General features: G+C 58.6%; 1 protein-coding gene across 2 annotated transcripts; it reads left to right on the top strand.

The window, feature by feature from the left end:
- Positions 1–1,386: 1,386 nt before the first annotated feature.
- Positions 1,387–11,410, top strand: GIPC1 (GIPC PDZ domain containing family member 1). 2 transcript variants are annotated; one of them, XM_047095094.1, is made up of 9 exons: positions 1,387–1,435; positions 3,558–3,681; positions 5,415–5,502; positions 7,689–8,010; positions 8,769–8,954; positions 9,054–9,234; positions 9,981–10,093; positions 10,410–10,491; positions 10,622–11,410. In XM_047095094.1, the coding sequence occupies exons 4-9, from the start codon at positions 7,723–7,725 to the stop codon at positions 10,771–10,773; spliced, it is 1,002 nt and encodes a 333-aa protein (XP_046951050.1). In that variant the 5' UTR covers positions 1,387–1,435; positions 3,558–3,681; positions 5,415–5,502; positions 7,689–7,722; the 3' UTR covers positions 10,774–11,410. The 2 variants fall into 2 exon arrangements, with proteins under 2 accessions (XP_046951050.1, XP_046951051.1); XM_047095095.1 differs by lacking the exons at positions 1,387–1,435; positions 3,558–3,681 and having other exon boundaries at positions 5,335–5,502.

Here is an 11,410-nt window from a genome sequence, read left to right as displayed (position 1 = left end):
AACTCACCCTGGGCACTGCAGAGACCCAGTTATTTAATGAAGCTTGAGCAGAGTCGCAGCCGTTAGGGGCCTCCAAGAACTACAATTCCCAGAACACACAGCAAGCCCCTGGCCCAGCCTCAACTGCCCCAGCGGCCCCGGCTTTGAAGTAGAACAAGGAAATCTCACCTGTCCTGGGAACTCAGCGTCCTGGTCTGCATGAGGTGCGTTCGTGTCTGCGTTTCTTGGACCTCCTCCTGCCTGAGAACTCTCGGTTAGAAGCCAAACCTGGCAACGGTGAGATGCACACATGTGGGCTGTCACCCTGCTCTGTGCCAGTCTCAGGACCCGGACGTGGGTGGGGAGCACTGAGATGGAGGAGACAGCCTCATGAAAGCAATGGCTTGGGCTGGTTGGGTACCCCTTATAGTCTAGCACCTATTACGTGCTCAGTAAATATCCGCTGGCCTAACCAACAAGCAGACAGTCTATCTCTCCCTTGTCTTCCCTTCCATTACACCATTTCCCCCAGTTTTGCCAGCTCCTAGGATACGGCACTGTCCTGAAATGTGCTGTATCTCTCTGTCCGGCCCCCAGGCCTTTTGCACGCGCTGTTACGTCTACCAGAAGCACACTCAGCTTCCCCGTTGGTGTGTCTGTAGAGATAGGCCAGAGCCTGGCACGGAGCAGCAGCACATTAAATATTTGACGAGTGAATTAATGAATGAATGAATGCCCTTATCCATTGTCCATCCCAGGAAGCAGGGACACTCGGGACCCTCCCTATTCATCTCGATCCTCCGCCCGCTCGCCGGCCTGGAATGAATGCCTCCCTTTTACCCGCTCCGAGGATGGCCGGGCCGGGTCGGGGGCAGACCGGAAGGAGGAGGGGATCGGGGGCTGCCCTGGGCCCCCTCCCGGGTCTCCTAAAGGGTCAGCTTTTCCGGACGTGGGGAGTTTACCTCTTGGCGAAACTCAGCCTCGGCCACCTGCTGACCAGCCCCAGACCCTCCCGCCCCTTACCAACCAGGACACCCCAGACCGACACTCAGCCACCAGCACGTGGTCCAGGGGCCCCAGCTTCCCATTGGTTGCTCGTCTCCTTCCTTCCCCGCGATTGGCAGGGGCCCAGCCTCAGGTCCCCCCTCCGCGCCCTACGGTGGTACAGCCTGCCGTGGCTTAGGCGGGGTGGGAAGGTCCACTGCGCCGCGGCGCGGGGGGGGGGTGGGTCGGGAAGAGCCGGGCGAGGCGGAGGGATCCCTTTGGAATGTTTCCGTCGAAACCACCCTGGGCGGGGCGGCACGGCGCGGATTGGCCACGAGCGTCGGACGGCCGCTTCTGATTGGCGGGACGCGGGCGCCGGCCCCGCCCCCCTGGCCGCGGCTGCGGGAGAGGCCCGGCCCGGAGTTTGCGGAGGGCCGAGCGGGGCGCGCGCAGGGTGGCGGAGGCGGCGCAGGTGAGTGCCCCCCGCGGACGGGGCGCGGCCGCTCCGGGGACCCCAGCGCGGGCCTGCGGGGCCTCAGACGCGCGGGGATCCGGCGGATCGAGCGGGGCGGGGCCGGCCCCAGGGACATGGCTGGAAGTCTAGGTTGGGCGCCAGGATGCCCGAGGCCCCTTCCCAGAGGGGCGCCTGTCTTTCCGCTGGGGGCAGGGTCAGACGCTTCCCGCCGCTCAAACGGGGCCGACAGGCCACCCTGCCCCCTGCGCTCCTCTGGACAACCCCCCTCCCGGCAGGGACAGCCGCGGGGTCGGTATTTCTGAGCCCTGCCTGGGCATCTCCCTGGAGGTGGCCTCGTCCCCATCCTCCAGGGCCTAGAGGAGCCTGGGGAGGACCGAGGTCCCGACAATAATAATGAAAAAAATCACCCCGGCTGGCACTTGCTGAACGCCATGCGTATCAGTGGGTCTAAACACCTCATGGAAGGTACGCTTACTTCTTTTAGAGGTGAAGCAACAGACCCAGGAGGTAGAGTGACTTACCCAGGGTGACACAGCTAGCTAGTAAGTGGCAGATCTGGAACTCGAACCCGTGCTGCAGAGTCCAGATCTGGAGTCTCAGCCACTAGACCACATGGCTCCGTGGCCTCTCTGCTTGCTGCTATCCCCAGCCCCCAAGCATACACATCTGGCCACACCTGCCGGTTTTTGCTTTCCCCCTAAGAGGTCACCAGACATCAGCCCTACTTTGCCTCCCCTGAGCTGGAAAGGCAAGGTCTGAATACCAAGGTCCAAAGAAGAGAGTGATGTCTGTGGGGGACATAGGGGACCTGGATGTTGGGGTCCTTTGCCCCCTGGGCCCCTCTGGGAAGCCTGGGCTGAGGCCCTGGGCAGTAGGCGTTCTCCCGGAAACACCCGGGAGCCGGTTTTTCAAGACTGAATCAGAGGCCTCCCCCTCCCTCCTCCTCTCCGAAGCAATATCCTACTGGAAAGGGGAGGCTGGGTGTGGTGTCCCCCCCTCCCCCAGTTTATGTCAGCCCCCAGGAACCCCCTCCCCTGCTTCCTGCTGCCCCCACTGCACTTCTGCGTGGTTGTGGCGTTGCTAAGTTTCAGGCCCTTCCCAGGGAAGAGAGGGTGGGAATGCTGGGATTCCAGCCAATGTGCTTGGCGCCCAAGCTGACGCTCTTTTCCTCCATCCCTATGTTCAGGTTTGAGGGGAGACCGGGAACGTAGGGAGGGGGTGGCCGTTAGCAACTCCACGGCAGGCATGTTCCGAGGATAGGAGGGCTCAGAGTAGGCGGGATGAGGGCATAAGGCACATCCATTCATTCTACACTTACTGAGCACCTACCATGTGCCAGGCACTGTTGTTGGGACAGAGAACACAATAGTGAACAAGACAAAACTCCCAGCTCTGTGGGAGCTGTCATTCTCGTGGACACAACCAAGTTAACAAGGAAATAAAGATCCCTGCAGACGGGAGAAGTGCTCCGTGCTATGAATAAAAGTGCTATGAATAAAATATGAGGAGGTGGCTTGGTAGAATCTGTTGGGCAAGGCGGGGGTGGGGGGGGCTCTTGGAGGAGGTGACTTCAGAGACAGGGTCTGAATGACAAAAAGTAGGCAGCCATGGGACGATCGGGCAGGGGGCACGGCCAGGGCAAAGGCTCTGAGGCTAGACCGAGCTTGGAATAGTGTGGCTGGGGCACGGGATAAGGTCACAGTGGCAGTTCCGCAGGGGTCTGTGGCTCATATTAAGGAGCTCAGAGCTTTTCCCCCGTGAGGTGGGAACCTGTTGTAAAATTGGAAGCCGGGTAGTGACGCGATCTGGTTTACATTTTAAAATAGAGACACGAAGTTAAATAGCAGCCTAAGACTGGAAGACAAGAGTTCTGCCAGGGCAACGTGTAATTAAGTTCATGGGCCTGAGCTGTCTGGACCACAGGGGCGGTTCCTACAGGCTGGGGCAAGCCAGGGAGGCTGCCTGGAGGAGGTGGCTTAGCATAGGCCAAGGCAGGCAGGCAGAGAGGACTGGGATGTTCCCGGGCAGGGCAGGGGAGGAGGCAGTAATCATAATGACAATCATAGTAACAGTTTCCTTAAATTGAATGTCAGGCAAAATGCTTGTTAATGCTAATCAGGTTGTGTGCGTGATCTCTTTGGACTCCCATAAGCACCTTGAGAAACAGGAATTCTGCCCATTTTTTCGGATGAGAAAACCGAGGCCCCATCACATGAAGTGACTTGCCCACGGCCACACAGCTGGTAAGTGGCAGGGGTGGGATCTGAACCCAGGCCATCCTGCCTCTTGTAGCCTGGAAGGCAACTTCATTAATCACTCACTTTCTTCACCACCACTATTCCCTCCTCACAGGTAAGGCCATGGAAACTAGCCTGAACCAGGGCAGCAAACGTAGGCAGAGTGAGGAGGCTGGGAACTGGTGATCTGGATGTGGGGGCCCTGGGAAAAGGGGGACGTTTGAATCTTAGCAGCTGACTGAAAGATGATGGGACAGATGGAACCAGTAGGAAAAATCACCCTTTACGGAACCCTTATTGTGCGCCCACATGCGTGATTTCCTTGGAGCTCAGAGAAGTTAAGACACTTGCCCAGGGTCACACAGCTCGTAAGTGGAAAAGCCAGGTTCCAGACTCATGTTCTCAGCCTCCTGCTAAAATGTATGAGGAGCAGCAGAAGGAGAACCAGGGGAGGGGATGATGAGGATTCGTGCTGGTTTTGTTTGTTTAAGCATCATTGAGTGTGATGAAATACCTTCATACCCCGAGGCAAAAGTTTTGGTTCATTCAGAATTTTCTTTTTTGTCAAATGTTCTGTGAGCGCCTTCTGCGATGGGTGCTGGAGATAGAGAGATGGATAACCGATGAAAGGCTGGTCTCTTGGGCGCCTGGGTGGCTCGGTCAGTTAAGCGTCCCACTTCGGCTCAGGTCGTGATCTCACGGTTCATGAGTTCGAGCCCCACATCGGGCTCTGCGCTGACAGCTCAGAGCCTGGAGCCTGCTTCAGATTCCGTGTCTCCCTCTCTCTCTGCCCCTGCCCCGCTTGTGCTCTGTCACTCTCTGTCTCTCAAAAATAAATAAAAACATTAAAAAAAACATTAAAGAAAAAAAAAAAGACCGGTCACTTGAAATGTCTAAGGAGTGCCCGCAAATCAAGAAGAAAAAAGATAGGCATTATGATAAAAAACAAACTGAATGCAATTTTTAAAAGCGGGCAAAGACTTAAACAGGCAGTTTGCAACAGGACAAATCCAACCAGTTCATGAACGTGTTAACAGTTGTTCAGCATCACTGATGATGAAGGGAGTAAAAACGAAACTGCGATGAAAGGTGAGGGAGACACGCTCCGTGTCTGTGTGGCCGATGGAGCACCTACCCTGCACCCAGCACCATGCTGGGAAGTGAGGGCTGAGGATCACAGAGGTGGGGCTTGCGTGTTTGCTGGGGAGACAGTATCCCCTCGAGGGCAGGGACCACAGAGCCAGGCACGGGGACCGGTGGGCTAATGACTATTAGGATCATTCCTTCATCCATCCCTTCATTCATTCGACAAATGCATACTGAGCACCTGCTACACCCCCGGGCACTGTTTTCTGTGCTAAGAATATAGGGATGAGCAAGGCAGACAGACTGCCTTGCCCTTTCCCAAAACAGTGAACGAGAACAGTGGATGAAATCTACATCCCACCTGAAAGAGGTGTGACAGTCTCTGTGTGGATGCCACAGGGCGCAGTCAAGTGCAAAAGCTCGGACACTCGATTGTACCTGGTGTGTTAGAGGGGCAGGGACCGGGCCCGTGTGCCTGGGAAGACCGAGCAAGGGGGAGAGCGGGAGAAGGTGGGGGCAGGGAGGCGATGGGGGCAGGTCTTTTGGGGCGTGTGGGTGGAGGGGAGGACGGTGACTTTTACTGTGAATGAGGTGGGAGCCCCGGGAGGGGTCGAAGCAGAGGACAGAGGTGAGACGGGACTTGTGTTTTACAGGATCATTCTGGCTGCCGTGTTGACCGGAGACCGTGGAGGGTGAGGGCAGAAGCCAGGAGACTCGGAGGAGGCAACCGCACTAGTGTAGGTGAGAGATGATGGGGCTGGACCAGGTGCCCGTAGAGGAGGCGGTGGAAAGCAGACAAATGAATGCGGGAGCAAATGAGCGGATGCGTGAGTGTGAGCGCAGCGCACTGGGCTTGGCGGAATCCGGGAGGGCTCCCTGGAAGAGGAGAGTTGAAGGGAGGGAGCGGGAAGTCCCCTTTACACAGAAGAATATTGTTTGGCATGATGTGATCCTCAGCACAGCCTGGCCAGGTGAGTGTCCCCGTCTGTAGAACAGGCATCCGAGGCCCAGGGAGAGTGAGTGGCCTAGGGAACCACTTTGCACGTGGGGGGCAGACAGACCCGAGAGTGCTGCCGGCTTCTGTGGCTTAGGGCAGCTTCTGTGGCTTAGGGTGCATGGCTTGAAAATGAAACCTGACCTCCTTCCCATTCTGGGAAGCCGGCACGGTCGACCCCTCCTACGCCCAGCACTTCTTTAACCCCCCCCTCTTCACGCATCGCTCTCTCTGTTCCAGTTACACTGGCCCCTTGCTGCTCTGCGAGCAGAGTCCGCGAGTCTGCTCAGAGCCCTCCCGTGGCTGCCCCCTCGCTCAGAGCGAAAGCCTAAGTCCTTCCTGGGCCCTCAAGGCCCTGCCCGCTCTGCCCTATCCCTCCCTGCCCTCACCTCCTCCTGCTGTCCCCCTCACCACTCTGTTCCAACCATGCAGGCCCACTTGCTGTCCCTCAAACACATGCCAAGTGTGTCCCCATCTCAGGGCCTTTGCACTGGCGGTTCCCTCTGCCTGGAGCTGTCTTGCCTCACATCGTTATATGGAGGCTTCTTCCTGTCATTCGAGTCTCAAGTTCAGCTTCACCTGCTCAGAGAGGCCCTCCTTGATTTTGTTGGTAGAAGCACTTATCTTGTTTTATTGTCTTCATAGCACCCTTAGAAATTATACTAGGCTTTTACACATTGGCTTGCTCACTGCGCATTTCCTCTGGACTGTATGCTTCGGAAAAGCGTGAACAGAACCCCAGCTGGTGTATATGGCACCCAGGAGAGAGTTAGAAAGAGGCAGGCCTTCCTCCCAGCAAACACATCAGCTTGGCATGTAGCTCGACAAGCCAGAGCAGAGGCTGAGTTTCAGTCCCACTTGCCACCTTGGTCGGGTGCTTTTGCACAGTGAACAACCTGTGGAACTGCATACAGTGCCCCTAGTCAGGGACCTTGGTCATCTTACTGAAGGCAGTATCTAAAATGGTGCATGGCATATAGTAAGTATGCGAAAGATACTTATTTGAAAGGAGGGTGGGAGAGAGAAACTGAGAGAATAGCAGTAGGAGAAAGAAAGAAAGTGTATCAGGACAAGTTTTGCTACAGTAACCGACAACCTCCAAAATCTTAGTGGCTGAATTCCACAAAGGTTTTTTTAGTCCTGCTACATCTCCATTGCAGCTCAGTAGGGGGTTCCATTCGTCATAGTCCGTTGTCACTCGGGGCCAGGCTGATGGCGCTGCCACCTGGACAAATGTGTCAGGTCACCCTGCCTGGGAGATGCAGACCCCCGGAGGCTCTTGATCTAGTACTGAAATGCTTCAGCCCAGAAATGCCATGTGTCCCCTCCTCTCACAGCTCATTGGCCAGAACTAGTCATATGCCTGCCCAGTCACAGGGAGGTCAGTAAATGTCACCTGGCTGTGTGCTTTGAAGGGAGAGTCGGAAACTTTTTGTGCACAGCACCAGTGACTGCAACCAGTAGAAAGAGAAGGAGAAACTGGAGGCACCTGGGCGGCTCAGTCAGTGAAGCATCTGCCTCTTGATTTCAGCTCAGGTCTTGATCTCAGGGTCGTGGGCTCAAGCCCCATGTTGGGCTCCGCACTCGGCGTGAAACCTACTTTAAAAAAATAATAATGAATAAATACCTAGAAGAATGAAGAGAAACGTAACCGCTTTGAGCCTCCACTTTCTCGTTAAGTGGGCGTATTCGTAGCAAAATATCGTCCCCATATCACGACGTCGTGTGAGGATTAAGTAAGGTCACAGAGCACTTTGCACGGGGTCGTAGTAGGTGTTATATGCTGTGGTTACTTCTGAACCAGTACAGAAACGCTGGGACTGGGTTTTGAGCCGAGGCCGGTCTGTTCACCGGGTCAGCAGTGTGCTCCTAGTGGGGGAGAGGCGACCCGAGGCCACTGCCCAGGCCCTGAGCCCGCCTTCCCGCCCTGCAGGTCTCCTGAGTGTGCCCCCTGCTTCTCACCGCTCATGCCGCTGGGACTGGGGCGGCGGAAAAAGGCGCCGCCTCTGGTGGAGAATGAGGAGGCCGAGCCAGGCCGTGGGGGGCTGGGCGTGGGGGAGCCGGGGCCCCTGGGTGGGGGTGGGGCGGGGGGGCCCCAAATGGGGTTGCCCCCCCCTCCCCCGGCCCTGCGGCCCCGCCTCGTGTTCCACACCCAGCTGGCCCACGGCAGTCCCACTGGCCGCATCGAGGGTTTCACCAACGTCAAGGAGCTGTATGGCAAGATCGCCGAGGCCTTCCGGCTGCCGGCTGCCGAGGTACCCACCGGGGAGCTGGGCACCAGGGTCCCTGACAGCGGGCTGAGGCCTGGGCGTGCGTCCTGTCCGTGAGCTGCGGCTCAGTTGCTGAAGGTGCAGATGCCGACACCAGCTCCCTACCGGAGGAACTGGTGGGGTCACACTGGGTGCTGAGTTCACATCAGTCATTAGGGCGCCTGCACCCCAGCAAACTGTGGGGAACTGGAGAGTAGGGCTGGGTGCTGAGTTCCCATTAAGCATTGGGAGGCCTGTGCCCCAGTGGACTGCGGAGATGGATGGCCAGGGCTGGATGCTACCTTCCCATGATGCATTGGGAGGCTTGTGCCCCAGTTGATTATGGGGTCTGGCGGTCAGATGTGAGGTTCGTTTCTCTGGGATGCATTGGGAGGCCTGACCCCAAGGACTTGGGGGGCTGAAGGCAGGGGGACAAGAAGGGCCGCAGTGGGATTGAGCAGGAAGTAGATGCAGGGGTCTCGGTAGGGGTGGCGGGTATTCTGTGCCCCTTCATTCATTCCACAAGCCCTTTACTGAGCACCCACTGTGTGTCAGGCTCTGTGCCCTGGAACCAGCACAGAGTGTTTGCTAGGACAGAAATCCCGGCTCTAGAAGAGCTGCATCCCAGTGGAGGCCAGTCTGGGGGTGGTCAGGCCCCGGTGTGGGGACCCCCAGCCCTTTCCCAGCTCCCTTTATCCCCCCCGGGTTGTGGTTAGCAAAGGGCGAGGGATGAAGGTGAGGGTTGAGTGTCTCCCCCCATGCAGGTGATGTTCTGTACCCTCAACACCCACAAAGTGGACATGGACAAACTCTTGGGGGGCCAGATCGGGCTGGAGGACTTCATCTTCGCCCACATCAAGGGGCAGCGCAAGGAGGTAGAGGTGTTCAAGTCCGAGGAGGCGCTGGGACTCACCATTACCGACAATGGGGCCGGCTATGCCTTCATCAAGGTGCCTGGGGTGGATGGGGAGACCTGGGTCCTAAGGGTAAAGATTGGCCGTAGGACCCAAGGGCCGAGCCAAGGGGACTCACGGCTCCTTTCCCCACAGCGCATTAAGGAGGGAAGTGTGATCGACCACATCCAGCTCATCAGCGTGGGGGACATGATTGAGGCCATCAATGGGCAGAGCCTGCTGGGCTGCCGCCACTACGAGGTGGCCCGTCTGCTCAAGGAGTTACCCCGAGGCCGCACCTTCACGCTGAAGCTCACAGAGCCCCGCAAAGCTTTTGGTGAGGGGGCTGCCCCCCGGAACCCCTGTCGTCGCCCTATTCTCTTGGGTTCAGGCTACAGTGGCAGGGAGCCACCAGCAGGTGGCGCCTAAACCCAGCCAGCTGCGGTGGAATGGAGGGGTAGCCCCGCCCTGCCCTGGGGAGGGGTGCTGGCTCTCTGCCCAGCCCCGGAGGGCCAGAGCAAGGAGGAAGTTGCCCCCGCACCCAGCTTCCCGGAACCATTAGCCCAGCCAAGCGCCCCCAACCCTGGCGAGCCCCCCCAGCCTGGAGAGGCCAGGGTTGGCTGCCCTGTGCCAGTACCCCCTCTTTCCGTCTGGCTTCACTAACTCTCTGGAATGGGCCTGAGGCCCCCGAGGTTGGGGGTGGGGGACTCTCAAATGCTTCCCCCGGCAGACAGGGCTGGTCCTTGGCCCAGCAGCTATATCTCCTTGGCCTTGGGGAAAGCAGCTCAAGACCCAGGACCCACCCCCTTCCTGTCCCTCTTGCCCTGGGAACAGGGCCCCCTTCTATCTCCCCTCCAGCCTTTTCCATTCTCAGCCCCTGGCTGTCCCTCCCCAGTCCATGCCAAGCCTGAGTTGGGAGTCCTGCCCTCCTGGGGTCACCTCAGGCCCCATCTCCCCAGAGCCTGCAGAAGCTTCAAGAAGGTAGAAGAGGGTAACTGAGGCCAGGATGCCTGGGGTCCTGCCCAGGGCATGCTGGAATTGGGCTTCCCCGACCCTCACTCACCCCTCGCCTGCCTCCCACAGATATGATCAGCGTACGCTCAGGGGGTGGCCGCCCTGGCTCTGGCCCCCAGCTGGGCACTGGCCGAGGGACCCTCCGGCTCAGATCCCGCGGCCCCGCCACAGTAGAGGATGTGGTGAGTGCTCTAGCCCAGCCCGCTCCCTCCTTCCCCGCGCACCCATAGGTGGCCGCATCCTTTGTTAGCTGAGGACCTCGGAGCACTAGATGTATCATCTACCTCTGCCACATCCCAGCTCTGGGACTTTTGCTGGGCAAGTGGGCCTCAGTTTCCTTGTGTGTAAAATGGGACGATAACACCCAGGGTTGTGGTGAGGATGAGCCGTGGCTTAATACACGGGAAGTGGTGAAAAGATCGTGCGGCACTCAGTAAGTACGAAGGCAAACGTATTCACATCACTGTGGTGTCGCTGTCCCTCCTACCCACCCCCCAGCCCTCAGCCTTTGAGGAGAAGGCCATTGAGAAGGTAGATGACCTTCTGGAGAGTTACATGGGCATCCGGGACACGGAGTTGGGTGAGTGGGGACACCTGCATCTGGGGATGGGTGCGAGTTTGGGGGAGGGGCTTCTAGGTCCTGCGGGGCTGGGTGTCTCCTGGGTACCTCTGCCATCTGTGCTTCCATTCCGCCCCCTACCCTTGTCCAGCGGCCACCATGGTGGAGCTCGGAAAGGACAAGAGGAACCCGGATGAGCTGGCGGAGGCCCTGGACGAACGGCTTGGTGACTTTGCCTTCCCTGATGAGTTTGTCTTTGACGTCTGGGGTGCCATTGGGGATGCCAAGGTCGGCCGCTTCTAGGCCTCCCTCCAGACCTCTCAGTGACCTGGCTCCGCTTGGTGGGAGCCCCCTGTGGGAGGGACACCGTGGCCCGGACCCCAGCATCCGGCTTGGACCTGGCTCAGCAGCCCGAGGATGATGCAGAGTGGAGGTGGGGCCAGGCCCCTGCCCCACTCCAATCGGTACCACCCCTCCCCAGCTCCCGCCCTGGGTGGGGTCCCCGGTCCCCCCTTGCCCTGTTCCCCACCTACCTCAGCCGGGCCGGGCGCGGGGAGGGACCAGCCAGATTGGGCGTCCACCCCCGCCCGCAACACTTTCCGCATCAGCTGCCAAACTGGTCCCTCTGTCTCCCTGGGGCCTGTTTTGGGGGTCGTGACCTCCCTAGTTTCCTGCTGCAGGGAATGCAGAAGGGGGGCATCCCCCCTCAGCAAATGCAATAACGCCCTCCCCCTCCGCGCCCCCCCCCCAGAGGAACCCCCTCGCTGTGGAGTCTGTTACCTCTGCATTTGAAATACTAGTCTGCTGTGAACCCCCCAACCTCCCTCCCTCTCCTGCCCCCTGTGTCTCCCTCAGTCCAGCCCCGGACAGAAGGGGCAGGAGGGAGGATGGCGGTGGGCTTTTGTATCTGAATTTGCTGTCTCGAACATAAAGAATCTAT

Source organism: Lynx rufus, unplaced genomic scaffold (assembly GCF_022079265.1).
Source record: "Lynx rufus isolate CCGP_SWC_20201006 ecotype Redwood Valley unplaced genomic scaffold, mLynRuf1.p SCAF_4, whole genome shotgun sequence".
NCBI lineage: Eukaryota > Metazoa > Chordata > Mammalia > Carnivora > Felidae > Lynx > Lynx rufus.
This window is presented reverse-complemented; position numbering and strand designations above follow the sequence as displayed.